We start from the raw sequence: 19,427 nt of genomic DNA, 5'->3' as shown, positions 1-19,427 counted from the left end.
GTATATATTCATTCTGGTTTTAAAGCAATGGTAATGGCAACCTGATGGCCCAGCAACTAGGATATTGTGCAATTATTGGGAGGATTGCTACTGTGATTGATTGGATGACTAAATGGTGTGTGTGGTTGTGGTATTGCTCTATCACAGATTTCCTCCTGGTCCTGCAACACCTTGTCCTGAAAGCACACCGCTTCCTCCACAAGTTGTTGGACAGGTAATTGAATCATCAATCTGCTTAGATGTTCTATAAAACTATATCATGAAAAATATCTATTTAACATATTTGTCAACCTTGCTTTCAGGATGGCAAATTGACACAAGTAGCAAAACTGAATCCTCCAAACTTTGGACCAGGATTTGTCAGTAAGTTCTCTTAAAATTCATATACATTTTCTACTGTTTGGTTTGAAGGTCTGTCAGGCCTTGAAATGTTACGATGTTTGTTTTTCATGCTGTCAAGATTGCTAACAAAAAGTTCTTTTTTTTTTTTTTTCTTCTTTCAGATAATGCTCAGAGGGCTCAGTACGAGGAGTGGCTCCAGGAGACTCAGCAACTACTTCAAATGCAGCAGAAGTTTCTGGAAGAGAAGATTGGGGCACACAGGAAGTCTAAGAAAGCCCTGTCTGCCAAGCAGAGAACAGCTAAGAAGGCAGGCAGAGAGTTCCCCGAGGAGGACACTGAGCAGCTCAAACATGTCACGGAGCAGCAGGGTGTAGTGCAGAAACAACTGGAGCAGGTAAATGTTTGGCCTGTCAAGCTCCACCACTGAATTCTCTCTCACAATGGCAGTCTTGAGCATTAACCTTTCATTGGACGTATGAAGCAGAGTTTAATGTTTAAACTAACCCTCTGGCCCTCCACCAGAAATAGTTGCTTACATGCAGAGCGTACTTACGACTATGTTATGGAGATATAATTCTCATTACTTTCAATTCTTTCTTACACTTTTGAGACATAGTTACTTGTTATCGGGAGCAGACGTGCATTCATTGACTGCAACGTACCTTTATAGCAGACTTGATTAGCATTAAATATTAACTAAGTAGTCTAATTGTTCTAACATATAAAGTAGGTATAGGATATGCATTTGAAGGTATATATCTAGGTGTTTACTTTCCAAACAGACTTGACAAAATAGTATCCGAACAAACCGCAGGATTTAAAACACACAGGTTTGTGTCTGTACTGCACCTGTCGACCTGCTTTGACTCCCTGAAAGAGCAGTGTTGATAAGGCATGTTCTTGGGTGGTAATATTTTCCAACTTCTGCTTCAAAGTAAAATTCTTCAGTTTCTGTTTGAAATTAAAATCATACATCTCTTCCCTTGGGTACAGCCGTGTCCTCAGAAATGTCTTATTTGGTAAAATGCCTTGAAAGGGATACGTAATGTCTTTGTAAGTTTCATAGAGAACCTCAATATCATATATTTTTTTTTAAAATATGTTTTATGTTTTGTTTCAGATCCGCAAGCAGCAGAAGGAGCACGCTGAACTTATAGAGGAGTACCGAGTGAAACAGCAGCAAAACAATATGACGCCCATAATGCCTGGGATGCACCCAATGCCAGGCCCTGCCGGTATGGTCCCGAGTGGACCACCAATTGTCCAACCTCCTCTGAACCCCATAATGCAGATGCCACTTCATCCTGGCCAGCCAAATCCACCTCCCTGTATTCCCAACCCACCACCTGGCTGGCACCCTGGTGCTCCCATGCCCATGGCGGGACCGGGACTGCCACCCATAATGCCCCCCCAGGTACCTGTGGGAAATCCCAGCCAACCTCATCAGATGCCAATGGGTAACATACCTCAACACTCGCAAGTGCCCGTGGATCCCCAGGCACCACCGGCTCCACCAGGCGGTGTAAAACCCATACAGGGAGGCGGCGTGAAGTTCGACGACAACAACCCGTTCAGTGAAGGCTTTCAGGAGCGGGAGAGGAGGGAGAGGCTTAGGGAGCAGCAGGAGAGACAGCGGGTGCAGCTAATGCAGGAAGTTGAGCGACAGAGAGCCCTGAAACACCGTATGGAAATGGAGCAGCAAGGGATGATGGGGCCAGACGGGAACATGGCGCCACTCGCTCAGATGCCATTTTTCAACGCAGAGCTGCCACAGGACTTCATGCAGCCTCAGAGGCCTCCTCTGCAGCAACAGCTTGCACCAATGTTCCCCCAGCAGCAGGGCATGCAGCCTGGTATGGGCTCACCACCCGGGACATTTATGCAAGGTGAAAGGAGGGCCATGATGGGCAATGGAATGATGCCTCGTGACATGGGGCCCGGTTTTGGGCCTGATAATCTTGCCCTACAAGCACCTAATTATCCCCAGGGTCAAGCCAGACCTCGTCAGTTTAGTGGGCCAGGACTGATGCTGCCGATGCCAGGTGAGGGTCCACCGTTTGGAGGCGACTTGGCTACACCTCTACCGTCTAACTTTCCAGGCTCAGGTCAGTCTCTAATCCAACTCTACTCCAACATCATTCCAGACGAGAAGGGGAAAAAGAAGAGGAACCGCAAAAAGAAGAAGGATGACGATGCAGATTCAGTCAAGACGCCTTCAACGCCACACTCGGACCTCACAGCCCCGCTCACGCCGTGTGTCTCAGACACGTCCTCAACTCCAACCAGAAACACCCATCTATTTAGTGAGCAGGACTTGTCGAGGTCCCCCTTACTGGGATCTTCCACCCCCAGTCACTCGGAGCTGGAGAGGCAGCTTTCTGGAGGCCAATCTGGACACCCCGGCGTCTCATTGGACACAGTGAGGGCCCAAGCTCAGGAACATGACAGGATCCTTAACAACATAAAGCTGGAGCAGATGGATGCCAGTGAGTGTCATGGGCTGCGGGAAGGGCCCATCGGCTCAGAAATGAGCTCTGTGAAGGTGGAGGGTAAAAAAGGGAGTGGGTCTCCGTTCCCCGCAGGGCAAAGTCCAAACAAAGGGGAGGCTGGCAATGAACTACTGAAACACCTTCTGAAGAACAAGAGTACACCTCCATCCGGATTGTCCCAGCAGAGGTCCGAGGAGAGCATGCGCTTGGAGGAGGAGGAACTGGCAGACTGCAAAGCCCTGCTGAGGCAAAGCTCCATGGACAGCAACGGGGTCAGTGTTTGTGTTAGTCATACGGCTAGAGCGCCGAGCGATCAACTTAGTGAGTCATAGACAGGCTGGGTGATTCAGATGGGAGGCGTGTCATAGTTAAATTGGTATGAGTCACAGCTGTCGGTTTTTGAATGAGTCATAGTTCTGTGTTTGAAAACATCCAACTTGGAGCCATAATGCTGCCCAAGCAATCTGAAGGGAAATTCATGTGGGTTTTTGTTTTTTTTATGCAAAAACATATTTTTCTCATCTCCAGGCGTACTCGGATGGCACCCTAGACTTCCCTGGACCTGTGATCCTCGAACAGGAGAAGAAGAAAGGGAGGAACAAGAGGGCTCCGAAAGGAGGGGAGAAACCTGCGTCTCGCTACAAGAAGAGGAAGAAGGAAGGGGATGAGAGGCAGCTAATGCACTCTGGCCCTGACACCGTAATGACCCAAATCAAACAGGTAAGATTGATTTCACCACCATATAGCCTGCTCGTCATTAAATCGCACATCTTCGGGAACAAAGGATGGAAGAAAGATTATAGCTTGGAATCTGAATACTTTATTCAGAATTTTACAGTATTAATTGCTGTCAGAAAAGAAAATGGTGTCCACCGAGTATAACCTGAGAGACCAAACCCATGACAAAGGCTAATGCTTGAACTAGCTGAAGAATGGCCTTGGTGGTGGTGGTGGTGGAACGATTTTTGACAAATATATATATATATATAAGACAAAGCAATCCATCCATCTAAGATTAATGATGCTGGTTATGCAAAGTTAATCATAAATATAATGTATTTTATGTCAGGTCTTGTTTTTTCTATTTCTTATACATGAACACTGTTTCATTTTGTTTGTTTATCTGGTGCTGTTTTTCTCTCCTGACACAGCAGCTCTCCCTGCTGCCCCTAATGGAGCCCCTGATTGGGGTCAACTTTGCCCATTTCGCTCCCTATGGCAGCGGCCCGCTCAATGGAGAGAACCTCCTGTCTGGTACCTTTGGCAGCGCCTCCCTCGACGGAGTGTCCGACTATTACTCCCAACTGGCCTACAAGGTGAGAGATCTGCTTACCTCACCAAGTTGGAACTGGATAAACAGCGATGCATGTTTTGTGTGCTGACACTGCATGTGTTGTGATTCCCGCAGCAGAGTAACCTCAGCAATCCACCGACACCACCGGCGTCTCTTCCTCCCACCCCACCACCTGTGAACCGACAGAAAATGATCAACGGATTTGCCACGACGGAGGAGCTGGCCAGCAAAGCTGCTGCCATGGGTAAGCATTCAGACGGATGTATCTTAAAGATATACGATGCAGGATTTACCTAAGAACACAATGTATTGACTCATAAAATAGTAATCCCGCTCAACAATCACTGAAGACCCACTTGAAGTGCGTGGCGGTGTCTGCAGAGATCCTGCCCTCTGCCTCTATTCTCTTCTCATTTTCCTGTGTTTGGGTTTTCTGGGTGTGTAACCCCCCTGCGCATGCGCACGCTTGCATCCAAGAGGAAGCTACGAAAATGGCAGGCAAAAGGCAAATATAGCGAGGTGAAACGCCAAGCGGACAAAGCTTGTTTGAAAACGAGAGTGAATCTGGGGTTGGCTTTCACTTCTGCTTTCGCATGTGATGCTGCAGGTGGTACGCTGGGCTTTGTTCTGGGGACACGCACTTCTGGTGTCTGGTGTTGTGTTTTACAAACATGCAGCAGCAATTCCTGCACAGCAAACCTTTTAATCACATCACATGATTGTCCCCCTTAATCTCACATTATCATAATCATGGAATGAGGATTATTTCCAGCCCTATGGGCATGCATACTGTGCACAGTCGTGTTGATATTGTGCTCCTGTTTTCATACAGTGTCCAAAGGCCTGGTCCCAAAGCCACTACATGTCCCATTTAGGACTGAGGAAGACCTTCTAGCCCGGGCCATTGCACAGGGTCCGAAAACTGTGGATGTTCCGGCCTCCCTCCCCACCCCTCCTCACAACAACCAGGAGGAGCTCAGGTAAAATTCCTTCTAACTGTCTTTTCTAGGGCTGCCACACCATTAGTGGTTGTCATAACATTTGTTTGTGTTGATCATGTCATGATAAGGGATTTGGGCCGCATGGTCTCGACAGAGGTGGTTAATATTTTTGTTTCTCCTCCTAAAATGATGACAGCAACAGAGGACAGGAGCCTTGCAAGGACAGGGACACACCTGACAGTTTTGTTCCATCCTCATCTCCTGAGAGCGTGGTGGGCATGGAGATCAGTCGCTACCCAGACCTGTCTCTGGTGAAGGAAGAGCCCCCGTCCCCCTGCCTGTCTCCGGTCCTCCCCATGCTTCCTGCACCAGACGGGAAAGGTAAACACACACAACTCCCACATAACCAGCACAGTTAAGACATTTATTCCTGCGACTCCGATCATAATGAATTGGATGTTTTTGTGCATGCCATTTAAATACACAACTCCAGCGTATACCTTAAAAGTGTGTCGGCAAACTTTTATGCATGTGCTCCTTTTTTATTTTCCAGGATCAGAAATCAAACTGCAGGATATCAAAACGGAGCCCTCTGCGATGTTCTTCGGCTCCCCCTTCGGCTCCATGTCTAATGATTCCAAACAAGGGCTGGTGTCTGTAGCCATCACACTGAGACCAGCTGCAGCAGAGGTAGGAATACATGATACTGTGGTTTCACATACTGATTGTTTTACAGCTATTCATATCTTAATTCTTATATACATGCATCACATTTGATGCTGCATATTCACTCAGGATTGCCCTATGTCGCTGGCTTATTTATTGTACCCACCCCCCCCTCTTCAGAGGACTAAACGTACTTTAGCCAATGAGAGAGGAGAATCAGTTTAAATCAGTTGTTAAAGGTAATCCCTGTTAGCGAGTGGCCAACTTTAGTTTGTTCATTGTAAAAGTAAATGTGCATCAGAACAATAAATGCATCCCAATAAAAAAAAATAAGTCAAGCCTTTTTGGACTTATCCAGGAGAATGTGAAGGAAAGATCTAATCAACTATTCTTTTCTTTTTCTCAGAACATCACAGGTGTGGTGGCAGCTATTTCAGACCTACTGTGTGTGAAGATCCCCAGTAGCTACGAGGTCAGCAGCACCCCAGACAGGGGGCACCCATCGATGCTCGGTGGTCCCAGGGTGGGCCCCCACGGCATGGAGCCTAGGCCTCCCATGCTCTTCCACGGACAAGTGGACAATGGAGGACTTCACGGACGGCCAGTACAGATGATGAGGCCCAGTGGAGCTCATGCAATGATGCAACAGCAGCAGGCTCATCATTTCCGTTTCCATCCCAACAGCCCAGGTGAGGGAGTAAAATTAAATAAGAGCATTTTTAATTGAAAGTCATGTCTGATTAATGCTGAATATAATGACTTTCTGTGAAAGGGCACGAAGTAGCAATTGTGAAAGTCAAGCATCATTACGCTGTAGGTTTACAATCAGAGAATGCATGTTTTTAAAAATATATATTTTCTGTTACTTCAGGCGCAGCTCGAGGACTAGACCAGAAGACCCCTGGCAGCCCGGGATGTAAACCTCACTGGTGCTGCCACTGTAAGGTGGTGGTTCTGGGAAACGGAGTGCAGAAATCCATCAAAGATCTCCCCACCCACATGAAGGTAGCGAATTAATTAGGCTTAAATACTCCAAATGGCAGCAGGGGGGGGTACATTAAGTAGGCAGGCCACCTTTTCAGCTGGAGCACAAGTGTGATTTTGAGACTAATAATGTACAAAATGCTTTAAATACACCACGTCATCTCTGCCACACAATTATGGATCATTTATTATTGATTTCCCAATGTGGGGGGGGGGGCTAGATGAGCCATGACTGGATGCCCGGACTTTACTTGTAGGATGTATTATCTACTTTCAGCCTGAGGGGCCATACGCATCTATACACACACACACACACACACACACACACACACACATTGCACCACAGTAACACTGCATACATCCTCTGATTATGTAAATCCTGCCTCCTTGAGTTGAATCCATTTCAGATGAATTAGTAGGTTAAACAGCATACCCCATGACTTCAGTCCTGAGTATCTTGGTTATTTAAATGTTTTTGATGTTTATTTCATAACTTCTTTCAACATCACTTGAGCTTAAGCAGCTCAGATTGGTGAGGCTTTGATTTAACACCTCGTTCCTTTTTCAGCCTGTTCAAATTTTGACTGCTTTCTCTCATCAGGAATCTGGAGGCCGTTTGAAATCTGAAGACCTGGTCTTCTGCAGTCACAGCTGCTTCCTTCTGTACTGTTCCTCGTCACCTCTGCAATCCAGATCAACTACAGAAACTAAGGTCTGTACCACTGTAAAGCCACCGTGGGTCTAAATAGCTTGCAATTAATATACTTGTTTTTTTGTTTGTTTTTGCTGGATGTCATGGCTCTTGTCTCCTCTTTTCAGGAATCGGTGTCCCTTCTCCCTGCGTCCGAGCAAACGGAGAGGCTTTCTAAAATTCTGCACCAGTACAGCAACAACATGTCATCGCTGGATGTCCATTGCCTGGCCCAGCTTCAGCCCAAGCAGTCTCCCCCCTCTACTCCTCCCATCCCCTTCCCCATGGCAGACGAGTCACCCAAGATGGAGACCAAGTCGGATGCCATCAAGGTCACGGTGAAGCTGAAGGCCCGGCCGAGGTCCCATGAGGGCTGGCACCAGGGAAAGCGACAGAAAGGACTCCGCTGGAGGAAGTGGACCGTCCAGGTGGTGGTGCCGAGAGGGAATTCCCAGCTCCCGGACGAGGATAAGATCGATGAGCTCCTGAAGAAACTCGGGGCCTCCCTGCGCTCTCCGGCATCGCTCCGGGACCACAGGCGGTGCTGTTTCTGCCACCAGTTCGGAGACGGGATCACCGACGGCCCCGCTCGGCTTCTCAATCTCGATCTGGACGTGTGGGTTCACCTGAACTGTGCCCTGTGGTCGACCGAGGTTTACGAGACGCAGGCCGGCGCCCTCATCAACGTGGAGCTCGCGCTGCGCCGCGGCCAAACGGTGCGCTGCGCCTTCTGCCAGCAGACCGGAGCCACCAGCGGCTGCCACCGCCTGCGCTGCACCAATGTCTACCATTTCACCTGCGCGCTGCAAGCTCAGTGCACCTTCTTCAAGGACAAGACCATGCTGTGTCACGCCCACCGGCCCCGGGGGACAACCGGACAAGTGCTGGATCACGAGCTGCGTTGCTTCGCGGTCTTCCGGCGCGTCTACGTCCAGAGGGACGAAGTGCGGCAGATCGCCACTGCCGTGCGGCAGCCGGAGTTGGGCTACACCTTTCGAGTCGGCAGCCTGGTGTTGCACGCAGTGGGGCAACTCACCCCTCTGCAAATGGCAGCCTTCCATTCCTCAACAGCCATCTCTCCAGTCGGCTACGAGGCGTGCCGCATATACTGGAGCATGCGCCACGGCAACCGCCGCTGCCGTTACGTCTGTTCTGTCGAGGACAGAGAGGAGCTGCCGGAGTTTACCATCAGAGTGATCGAACAGGGCTACCAAGACCTGGTCCTGACTGACAGCTCTGCAAAAGGTGTGTCCTTGCGTATTCATCACAGGAATATTATTGCCGTTTGTTATACATGTTATACGTGTGTATACAGTTTCTGACATTGTGTGCTTCTCTCGCTGTAATTAGGAGTGTGGGATAAGGTCCTGGGTCCTGTTGCTGACAAAAGAAATGAGGCAGGCACTCTAAAGCTCTTCCCTGTTTACCTGAAAGGAGAGGACTTGTTTGGACTCACAGTCCCTGCAGTCACCAAGATCTCTGAATCGGTTTGTTGCTGCCTTTTTATTTTTGTTGGTTTCATTCAGGTTAAATAATGTGAAATTTTAATCGTGTGTAGATAATATTATTTAGAGGCTGCAGGATATGACCCCCTTTTTTGTATTAATTTATTCCAGCTCCCAGGAGTGGAAGCTTGCGTCAGGTACTCGTTCCGTTACGGACGCCACCCTCTCGTGGAGCTGCCTCTCATATTCAATCCAGCTGGCAGTGCCCGCGCCCAGCCGAGGACCAGCTCTCCTTGCACTTCCCTGGTGATAAGGTAACATTGGGCGATGCTGACATTGAATAGCTGTATGTTGTCCTGAAGCGAAACCTGTAATTTTTGTTGTTGTTTTTGTTTTGTTACTTGCTTGCACAAAGGCCACATCCACAGGCTGTATCCACCAGCAGTGCCAGGTCTAACCAGAATGTGGCCCAAGGAGAGGGTGGCGCCCCCCATGGCAAGCCTCCAGTAGTGCACCCCAGGTCTTCTCAGTACCGCTGGATGAAGAGTGAGTGGAGAGCCAATGTCTATCTGGCCCAGTCCCGCATCCAGGTCGGTGTTCAGAAATATATTTTATTTATTTCTCAGCTTTGACGGAGTGCAGCTGATGCTCTTGGATTGTCTTCCCCGTGGACAGAATGAATACCGTCTTGTGTAACGTGTTCACAGGGTCTGGGTCTGTTTGCTGCTCGAGACCTGGAAAAACTAACTATGGTGATCGAGTACAATGGAACCGTCCTCCGAAACGAGGTCGCCATCAGCAAGGAGAAGATCTACAGAACTCAGGTATTCATCAATTACATTTATCTAAAGTTATTTTTGCCACACACACAAAAAAAAAAAAAACGGCAAGTAAAACCTCCTATCCCCCCCCCCAACAGAACCGAACAGTGTTCATGTTCCGCATCGACAGCGAACATGTTGTAGACGCCACTCGAACTGGAGGGCTAGCAAGGTACTGTGACATTCCTTTGGTTATTGTGACATTTTTGTAAACGTAGAAGGAGGATGTAGAATTACATCTTTCATGGTCCTGCAGCTCCAACACGAGCATAGTGCTGTTGCGTATTTAAAGAAGAAAAGCAAATGGATAATGTTTTTTGAGGTGATGCTCTTATCTATTCTGCATACTTGAGTTTGTATAAAAGAATACCATTTTTCTAAATTCAGATCAAAACACTTGATTTTAATTTTTGAATGTAGCAATTTAGCTATTGCCAAAAAATGTAACATAGAACCTTTTACTTTAAAGTCCTGCGCAGAATGTGTGTTCTATGTAATAAATCTCTGTTTTGTTTTTCCAGATATATCAACCACTCTTGTGCTCCGAACTGTGTTGCTGAGGTGGTCACGTTTGAAAGAGGTTACAAAATCATCATCAGCTGCAATCGCAGAGTTGAGAAAGGAGAAGAGGTGAATGTCTTTCTTTTCTTTGATTGGACTTCTCATTCATAGAGTTCAATCAGGGATCGTTAGGATTTTATCGGTTCTTTCTCATTACTAAATAACTACTTTTTAATATATTATTTAAAGAACAGGATTATAATTTATTTATATTTTACATATCAACAAGTGTTGTGTGTAGAGCAGTAATGTTTACAACAGCAAAGTCACTATATGCTGTGAACTTGATAATTACTCGGCGGGATTCATAATGACGCTTTCGGCATGCATCTCTAACGTGAACATACAACAAGCACACATGTGATACTGAGGAACTGATGTGTCCCTCCTTGTTTTCCAGCTGAGTTTCGACTACCAGTTTGACGCTGTGGAGGGTCAGCACAAGATCGCTTGCCACTGCAGAGCTCCTGAGTGCAGGAAGTGGATTAACTGAGGAAAACGACAAAAAAAAAAACGACAAAACCTAAATGCATTCCTTGCTATAGTGTGTGGACGCTGCGATCACTGCACCGAGAGAAGAAGAAGAAGAAAAAGGCTTCACATTAAAGCCATTTTATGAACGAGCAGGAGGCCCCGAGCCCTTTTTGGAGAGATTGATTCAATTTAAGTGTTGGGTTCGTCAAGATCGTGGCAAGACATGGGTGGAGGAAGGGAAACGTTACCACAGTAGCAGGATGTGACTCGTGCCATATGTGAGGGGCTCTGTTGAATGAGATGCCTCTGTCTGTCTGTCTGTATGTATCCGTGCGTTTGTTTGGTGTACATGGGGTGCGGAATCCACCAGCGAATGAGAAAGCACTGTGCAGGGTGCGGCCTTATTGCTTACTAAGGGCAGGCCCTTTTGTTTCATACTGTCAATGTATACCGTATGACTAAATGTAGACATCACTGAATGAGGAATGTACAGCAATGAATACCGCGAAGGGAATATTAACTTGCACTAAAAAAAAGAAAATAAACAAAAAAAAAAAACCCACACACACAAACGTTTAAAATACTTGATTCCATGAGTCAGTTTTATCATAGGTCTCTGTCATGTGATTTGTGTGGAATTCGAGAGGTTTTGTATTTATTACTGAGTGAATGAATTTTATTCTCAAAATGATGAGATTGAGTTAAAGAAGGCTTAGATCGCTATTGTTTTTGAAGATTGAGGAAGACATGCTGTTACTTTTGTATAAATGTACATAAAGAAAACTATAGGAATAACCGACCAAATACTACCTTAACCTTCTTGATGTTTGGGTGTTTTTGAATTGTTTTTGTTCTGTTTGTCATTGAAATTTATTTAAGATGGATGTTATTTCAGTTTGAGAGTATATATTATGATTATTCTGTACAGAATTTGTAATATAACCACAATAATTCACAAAGTATTTTTGTTGTATTAAAAGTAAGGTATTGTAGCGTAGTGTTTTGTGACTTACACATGCTTTGACCACTCAAAAAAAAAAAAAAAGAAATATTTTTGTTGACTAACGTAACGAGTTATCAGTTACAGAATCAAAAAAAAAAAAGACTCTTCAAATAGTAAGAGATCAGTGTGATCTGTTTGCTGTTAATCAGGTTTGATTTTAAAGAACTGTGAATTAGGTTTTGAAACCCAAAAATGACTTTTTAACTTTTTAACACGAATAGGAACACCAACATGTATTTACCTGTTTATGTTTTTACATTGCTTTTAAAAATACGGTGCAAACGTCTAATGATATTGTGAGTTAGACAAAACCAGTGTGTGACGGAAAGAATCATAACAGGGGGGGAACTCCTGTGTGGAGCCGTAGGTTGTTTTACCTGTTTTTTTTTGGGACAGAAATGGCATTCTCCTTAATCAGAAATATTTCTTATACTGACACTTCACAAGTCACATGCTTAGAAACGGAAGAGTTTTTGCGTGCACAATTTCAAGTCGACTGTAAAATTTTGGAGACAGTCCTAGAACTTGTAATGTATATGGCATGTATTTTTTTAACTTTCCGAAGACTCAATTGTATATATTTTCTCAATGAATGGTTGTAACAAAATTGTTTCTTGGATATTTTTCTTCTCTTGTATGATATTACATCATCCTGCCGGTGTGTTTGTGCTACATTTTCTTGGTTGTGTAGTCAGATTATTTTTTTTTTCTCCTTTTTTTGTTTTGAAAATGCCTTTTGAAGTGTACAGAGTATGAGGTTTGTGGAATTGAATTTAGAAACATTTACAAAAATAAACTATTTTACATGTTAGCAAGTTGTGTATGTGACATCAATAACTACACAGTTTAAATAGGTAAATATGAAGAATTGAAACCATAATAAATACATCATTTTCCTATGCACTGGTTGTTTTAGGAGAGTTCTATCTGTGACTTTGAAGAAGAAGCCAAGCAAGGCTCCAGGGGATTAGCAAAGTATCAAAATGATTTACATAAACGCTAGGTGTATGAAACAAATATCCCTTTAGAGGCAGTTTTATTGCCAAGGATGCAAGTAAATATACACCCATGGCTCTCAGCTGTTTTGACTTGTGACCCACACAGATGGGAGGAAAGAAGACATTTCACTTCTCTTACTGCCAAAAGCCATCACAACCGTACTTCCTCCTCCGTCCCTCCTGAAGTGAACTGTGGAGCTCCTCGCTCCTCCATCGTTCCTGAGAACATTGTGTCTTCGTCGTCGCCTTCATTGTACCCCTATGATTCAACCAAGCTCGCCTTATGACAGAATTGTCAAGCTGACATCACAAAAATAAACGGGAGTCCATCGCGTCCTCATTATGAATGAATGAAGATGTCATATTTAGGCCATTGTGCATATTAGACACACAGTAACATCCGGGTGATTTTGCCTCATTTGTCAATCCTGTTTCTGCCAACTGAGCAACAAGGTACATCATTTTCTATCATCTTTAGATTGAAAGGTTTTCATGCTGATGACAAGATCATGGACGTAATTGGTCACATGTCCTACAATTTCAGCATACTGGCACTGGCCCCCATTGGATTTTAAAATAGATTTTAACATACTGCTACTAAAAAAGCACTAAATAGTCTGGATCTTGTCATCATGACTGAATTATTGTACACAGAACAGTAAATCTTCTCAAGCTGAACTAGAATGAGTATAGATCAGAGATGACCATGCATTTATCTTAACGGTGTACTTTTAGTGTCTGTTATTATATTGTTCTGTTTTGTGTATATATATATATACACATGTATATATATGTATATGTATATATATATACACATGTATATATATATGTATATGTATATATACTATATGTGTGTGTCTGGGTGTTTTCACTTTGCAACATTATTTTAGAGATGTATGGTTCTTCTTCTTCTTATTATTATTATTATTATTACGTACTTAGCCAATTTGTTTACAGCGTGTCGACATCGCATTTAATTCCCGTCCATCAATCCAGTTAAATATCTGCGTGGTGCTGACATCTGTTGGTGAAGCATCTCTTTACATGCCACACTGCTTGGTGTAGTGTCCAAATTAGCTTCCCTTTCAAAAACGTGCTTTCCTGGCTCTGTTGTCCTCCGTATTGCCTTTTATTGTTTTGCCACCGTACAAAAGACTTACTGTGGGGGGGGAATTCAGAAATGAAAGACACTGGTGGAAGGTTATTGGACTGTGTGATCCAAAAATACATGTAAAAACGAAATCTCTGTTTTGCTAGGACTGATGGGAGTGATGTTGTTTTTCTTGAGCCGCAAACAGGACTGGAGACACTTATTTCTCCGGGGTGCAGACTGCGACGCCACACCTGTAAACAGAAGCTCATTCGGAGATGCGTGCCCTGCCTCTCTCCTACTTCCTTGTGGAGGAGGCAGCGCCTGTGTGCTCGTAGTAAGTAGACGGGACAGCTAAAGCAAAAGGTGGAGGCGGCCGTTGATGGTCAGTAGTCGCGACACAGCAGTTAGTTAGCACGCTTTATTTGGGGGGTTTTCGCTCCTTTGAAGAAACATGGGAAGCACGGTGATGGAGTCCAGCAAGGACAGCTCAAAGAAGCCAAAGAGGAGACGAAATCTGCGGATTAACATGCCAGTGAGTCGGTGACGTATCAACTCATTTTGGCGTCTTACTGTGACTGTTAAAAAAAATGTGGCTTGTTGTTGAACTTGTGTGACTTTTAGCCATTATTAGCCGTTTTTTGTTGCATCTCCGCTTGCACTCGCACGCGACGTAGAAGCGCGCGCATGATTGACAGGCAGCTGTCTGTGTGTCCCGACGCTTCAGTCCTTCAGTCACAAAAACTGACTCAACATTAACATCTTCTAACGCCACGTTGAGTGGACATACCGCTCGATAGAAACGTTGTCTGTTGGGAAATATATGTTGCGACAGGTTAAACATTTTCAACGGTATGTCCATAACTCTTTAATGTGTTGTCATGGTAGCCAACTCCCCCTGGCTTTAACCACTAACGTCATCATCAGGCTGCGACCAACGATGAATTTATTGTTTTATCAATCAGAGAGTTTTCTCTATGTGCATGCAAGTACTGCGAGGAAAACACAAGTAATAACAAGCAAGGGAAACATCCTAGAACCATGTTTACTTCAGTAGCCAGGCCTGGGTCACAGTGGGCTCTATTCACCACTGTGGGCAGTTCATGTCTGGGGTTTGTGTTGTTGTTTTTCTTTGCTTCACAAGCCTACAAAGACCTATGAAGGGAATGATATTACTGCAGACCGTAAAGCTCTATCGAACCTTCTGTTTCTCAAGGACAAAACATCTCGCGAGCACACTTTGGTGATAACACATTTGTTTTGTCTTGTGGCGTAGATAACAGCCATGCTACTGTAGCTCACAGGCATGCGCTTTTTGGACGGCATCCATCAGATCCACCTGCATGCTGGCCCAATTTAAATGCAGATGGCAAACGACGTAATAAAAATGCAGCTGAAAGTGTCATTCGAGTTGTTATGATGCGTTCATGTGCAGCTGTATATATGAGACAAATCACTTCCCCAATAGGAAGTAAGCTTGTGAATACAACACAGTGTTGTGGCTTTTCCTTCCACTACATGAAATTCCCCAACCTCGACCTGGTGGAAGCGCCGACGCAGTTGCGTAGTATAAATCGGAACTGGTTTGTGTGTTCACCTAATTGTATAATCAAACTGAGGTGCTCTAGTGTGGAATGTAAAACTCAGCCCTTGGTATGGGGAAGGTTGGGTGTTGTGTTTGCTCGCAAAGGTTTCCGCATTGTCAAAGCATGTTCTTCTTCTTTTTCGAGTGGTGTGCCAAACTTCTTCACTTTCACTCAAATTGATGAGGAACGTCAATTATCCATTTTAAAGCAGCACGTGCTGGCTAAGCAGGCGTTCATGTTGCCTGTTATGACTTGACACTTTTCGTTTTCCTGAAAGTTATCTTTATCCTTGATTCTTATAAACTCTTCTATCTGCAGGACTTTGGTGCGTTTACATCCCCACAAGTGGAGACGAGTGGCTCAACCAAAAGTGGTGCTCAGACGGTACAGATATTATTTTCCTGATTTTTTTATTTTTTTTTGTTTGTTTTTTGTTTTCATTTACTTGCCACTTGTTTGTTTTCTCATACTTGCTTTATTTCCCCCCCCAATAAATGTATCTTATCTTTTAGATAAGATACGTCTTGTTTGTTTGGCTTTGAATACGTTTAGACGTGGATCTGGGAGAGCAAAATATTACTCAAGGCCATCTCTCCGATTCTGCCAACTCTCACTGGCTTACAGTAACATCATGCCCACTGTGTCCAGGCACAGGAAATTGATTTTTCTCAAAGAAAGCAGTCCCTTCCTACTGTCTGCTCTGATTGATTTGAATAGGAGTCATTCTGTGATCATTACCTCATATCCGCCCGACTACATATTTCACTCGTGTGTAATTTTGATCAGAACCTGCATTCTCTTGTGTTTTTTTAAACAGGTAATATATATCCAGAAAAAAAACCCTCATAGCTATTCACGTGCCTTAACAAGCTCTTGCACAATGTCAGAGTTGGAGTTGTTGGCAAACACAAATGATGGGTGTGTGCTTTCCCTCCCTCAGACTTGTTACAGGGATTGGTTTAAACAGAAATGTGCACATGGAGTTGGGTTAAGCCTCTATGCAAACACCGCTCTGAACCTTCGTGAAGCAGACCAGACCAAACAGTTCTTCCCTGTTTTGATTGTATTACCAGTGCATAACTTCATATCATCACGCATCTGTTTTGTTGAGCCCGGTTATGTTACATAGACTTTTTTTATCTACCAACAACGTGACCAAAACACTCCTTGTTTCATTTGATTGTTTTCTGTAAATACTCCCTCCCGAGCGGGAGATCTCTGCGTGTTCTAACGCCTCACTGTGTCACAGACAAACCACAAATGGTTAAAAGATTGGTTGTTGGCACATCCAGAGCAGACGGCAGTGGGAGGAGGCGCTCTCTGTCTCCGGAGAGATTGGCTGCCGTCTCTCCTCTGTTTTGTTTTTGGTATCTGCGCTGCGAGAAAGAGAAGAATTTATCTTGTCGGTGTATGTTAACCTTGCGAAGACGGACTCGTAAACACAGAAAGTTAGAATGAAAAATAGGCTCACTGTTGTTTAAGAGGAGGGCTGATTGTCAGACAGTGGACCTGATGGTGCTGTTACTGACTCGTATCAAGGGCGAGGCCTTTAAACATGGTGCCCTATGCAGCGTTATGTTAAGTCTTAGAGAGAGATGGAGAACCTTTTGGATTTGTACAATGTTTTATAAAAAAAACATGCTTAATGGTTAACATTGTGAATGCGGCATGAAATGCAAAATTGTTGATATATTTTGCGGCTCAGCTCTAATAAAGTCGTTGACAGCTTTATGTGCAGACAGAATGAGATATGAAAAGTGCTGCGTCATAGAGCGCTCTGTTTAAGAAAGTAAGGAATCAATATGGTTGGTATCTCAGTTACGTTTATGGATCATGAAAGAACATTTCCCTTATTGCACTCTGCACCCGCTACTCACATGTACCATAGAGTGTTATAACATGGCTGACTAAACAAAACTGTGTGTGTGTGTGTGTGGGGGGGGGAGAAAGAAGAAGTAACCAATAATGGAAAGCTCACTCAAAAAGCAAGCGCAATCAGTGGCCGTCATTTCACAATACATCTCTCCGTGTTGTTATGTGTCTGTCAGTTTTTCACAGATAAGCTCAGCGGCCTCTCACCGTCCCACATAACACTCTGAGCATAAAGTCACACCTTTTTCAAAAGTGCAGGAAAATCAAACCGTCTCTCTTTTTATTGTCTTTCAGGGAGAGCGCCGCATCCGTTCAGCGAGCCCCACCAAAGGGGTGTCCGCGAGGAGCCCATCAGCCGGCGCCCCTTTGACCCCATGTTCTCAGTCTGCTCCAGTGCATGTGAGGGCCGGCTCGGGCTCCCCGAAAACCATCTTCCCCTATCCCTCCTATCAGGACTCCCCACCCAAGTCCCCCCGCCGACTCAGCTTCAGCGGCATCTTCCGCTCCTTGCCCAGCTCCACGCCTGCGAGCATGAAAATCTTCTCCAGGACCAGGAGGGGTGAGTCAGAAAAAAAACAGCGCACGGACTGCCCACTCTTGACAAACACCCTGACATGCCGTAACGTCAATTGGTGGATTGACTAGAACTGTAGCTTGATAGATAGTATTCAATAACGCAGATTAATACTGATGTTATCTTGTGCAAGAGCCGGGAGGCTAGGAGGAAGGGGGGGTTATAAAGGAAGTAAGACACAAAAGATGAAACTCAGTTATCTCGAAGATTATTTGGGTTTCCTGTTGTATGCACAAGGTAAAGCCGCACACAGGAACCAGCATCTATCCGATGGAGTTCATGAGTTCAGGTATTTTGCAGCTTGTGGCTGAACTGACAGCTGCACGCATTGAACACCGCTGTGCCAATAAGGAAGTAGAAGCCTAGATTTCCTCATGGTTTCGAAAAAAATAAAAAAAGTCCACTGCTTTCTTTTTCCATCCCCAATAGGCCAACATGGCCTCATCAGACAGATGGCCGATGGCTGGAGGAGAGGATAGATGGTCCTCCATTATCAGAGAGTGGTCGTCTTTGTTTGTTGTCAGAATCAGAGGAGTCCTTTTTTTAGCTCCCAATACCGCATTGAGCTGTGCATTTCAAAGCCAGTTTATTAGATTAAGGTTTGGCATCCTGCAGGTGGGAGTCCAGCCCATAGTGCATTCCCCAAATTAAAACTCATAAATTACATAATGGTAATACTGGTATGCGCTAAGAGGGGGGAATGAGACCGGCTCGGGCAGAACAAGGCCTGGTTTGATGAAGAACAGACCCCAACAGGCAGATTTTCAGCTCTCATGTCTCCGTGTAGTTCTGTGGCCGATTACATAACAGAGACCCAGGCTGTTTCACATGGAAACAGCGCTGCTGGAAGCGAGCATATCCAACGGCAAAACGATGAGTCATATGTTTTTGGCTCCCATTCTTCGGTTTCCTCGCGCAGGGTCAGTTTGGCAGCGGCTGGTGGAATAGCTCTGCTGGGGCCAAACTCAAACACAACAAAGCACACCGGCGGCTCCAGCCCTCTCGTGCCAGCTGCTCGGGATCTTTTAAGAGTGTGATGTGGTCCGAGACGTTCCTGACTAATGATTTGGCTTTAAATGATAATAGCAGCAAAGTATGCATGTAAATGAATGTCATACAGCGACTGAGCGGGCTAGCAGCTTTTCCAGTTTTAGTAGTGGGGATGTTTTTGTAGACACCCTACTTAGGCCACAAGGGGGAGCGGAAGGCACAGTCTAGTCTGGATTTAGTCCTCTAACTAGTGTTGATTAAGCGGCCAGTTTATACTTCATTATTATTATCAATATTGGTTTCTTTGTACCATTTTTAGAAACATAGGTATTTTTATAGACTTTGTGTTTTCCCGAACGTCTGATTTTGTATAAGTTGCATAATAAGCATTAGTTGACTGTTTTCTCAGGTGCATTTATAATCATATTTGTCACAAATATGATCAGAATGTCTTTACATTCCCATCTGGTCTAAATATGTGTCTTCCCATCCCATCAGCCTGGACATTGTCAGTCTCTCACCGCTGAAGGCAACGCTGGTGTTTTCATACCCTTATCTGGAAGTGACCGGACTCTTAGCAGCTCCTCATACAACCATGCAGACCCC

At 44.8% G+C, this 19,427-nt stretch overlaps 2 protein-coding genes across 10 annotated transcripts in view; both read left to right on the top strand.

Moving 5' to 3' along the window:
* Nucleotides 1–12,522, top strand: part of kmt2cb (lysine (K)-specific methyltransferase 2Cb) — a 63,472-nt gene extending 50,950 nt beyond the window's left edge. For 6 of the 8 annotated variants that reach the window (XM_031854402.1, XM_031854397.1, XM_031854398.1 and 3 more), the window contains 21 exons: nucleotides 148–214; nucleotides 303–363; nucleotides 504–736; nucleotides 1,463–3,103; nucleotides 3,360–3,551; nucleotides 3,983–4,147; nucleotides 4,240–4,369; nucleotides 4,958–5,105; nucleotides 5,263–5,447; nucleotides 5,620–5,756; nucleotides 6,139–6,421; nucleotides 6,604–6,737; nucleotides 7,318–7,428; nucleotides 7,536–8,652; nucleotides 8,758–8,894; nucleotides 9,024–9,166; nucleotides 9,268–9,442; nucleotides 9,560–9,676; nucleotides 9,772–9,845; nucleotides 10,195–10,303; nucleotides 10,635–12,522. In XM_031854402.1, the coding sequence (XP_031710262.1) occupies nucleotides 148–214; nucleotides 303–363; nucleotides 504–736; nucleotides 1,463–3,103; nucleotides 3,360–3,551; nucleotides 3,983–4,147; nucleotides 4,240–4,369; nucleotides 4,958–5,105; nucleotides 5,263–5,447; nucleotides 5,620–5,756; nucleotides 6,139–6,421; nucleotides 6,604–6,737; nucleotides 7,318–7,428; nucleotides 7,536–8,652; nucleotides 8,758–8,894; nucleotides 9,024–9,166; nucleotides 9,268–9,442; nucleotides 9,560–9,676; nucleotides 9,772–9,845; nucleotides 10,195–10,303; nucleotides 10,635–10,727 (5,452 nt within the window). In that variant the 3' untranslated portion in view covers nucleotides 10,728–12,522. The remainder of the gene's footprint in view (nucleotides 1–147; nucleotides 215–302; nucleotides 364–503; nucleotides 737–1,462; nucleotides 3,104–3,359; nucleotides 3,552–3,982; nucleotides 4,148–4,239; nucleotides 4,370–4,957; nucleotides 5,106–5,262; nucleotides 5,448–5,619; nucleotides 5,757–6,138; nucleotides 6,422–6,603; nucleotides 6,738–7,317; nucleotides 7,429–7,535; nucleotides 8,653–8,757; nucleotides 8,895–9,023; nucleotides 9,167–9,267; nucleotides 9,443–9,559; nucleotides 9,677–9,771; nucleotides 9,846–10,194; nucleotides 10,304–10,634) is intronic. The other 2 variants (XM_031854395.1, XM_031854396.1) reach the window with 2 other exon arrangements.
* A 1,501-nt stretch (nucleotides 12,523–14,023) lies between these two features.
* The window catches only part of LOC116387520 (5'-AMP-activated protein kinase subunit gamma-1-like), a 22,253-nt gene continuing 16,849 nt past the window's right edge, over nucleotides 14,024–19,427 (top strand). Inside the window, exons 1-3 of one of the 2 annotated variants that reach the window (XM_031854707.1) lie at nucleotides 14,254–14,334; nucleotides 15,704–15,769; nucleotides 17,552–17,816. In XM_031854707.1, the coding sequence (XP_031710567.1) occupies nucleotides 14,254–14,334; nucleotides 15,704–15,769; nucleotides 17,552–17,816 (412 nt within the window). Of the gene's footprint in view, nucleotides 14,335–15,703; nucleotides 15,770–17,551; nucleotides 17,817–19,427 lie in introns of both variants that reach the window. The other variant, XM_031854708.1, reaches the window with a different exon arrangement.

This window comes from Anarrhichthys ocellatus, unplaced genomic scaffold, assembly GCF_004355925.1.
Source record: "Anarrhichthys ocellatus isolate YVR2014 unplaced genomic scaffold, GSC_Weel_1.0 scaffold15, whole genome shotgun sequence".
Taxonomy (NCBI): domain Eukaryota; kingdom Metazoa; phylum Chordata; class Actinopteri; order Perciformes; family Anarhichadidae; genus Anarrhichthys; species Anarrhichthys ocellatus.
Note: the sequence above shows the minus strand (reverse complement) of the source record. Positions and strands in the feature narration are given on the sequence as shown.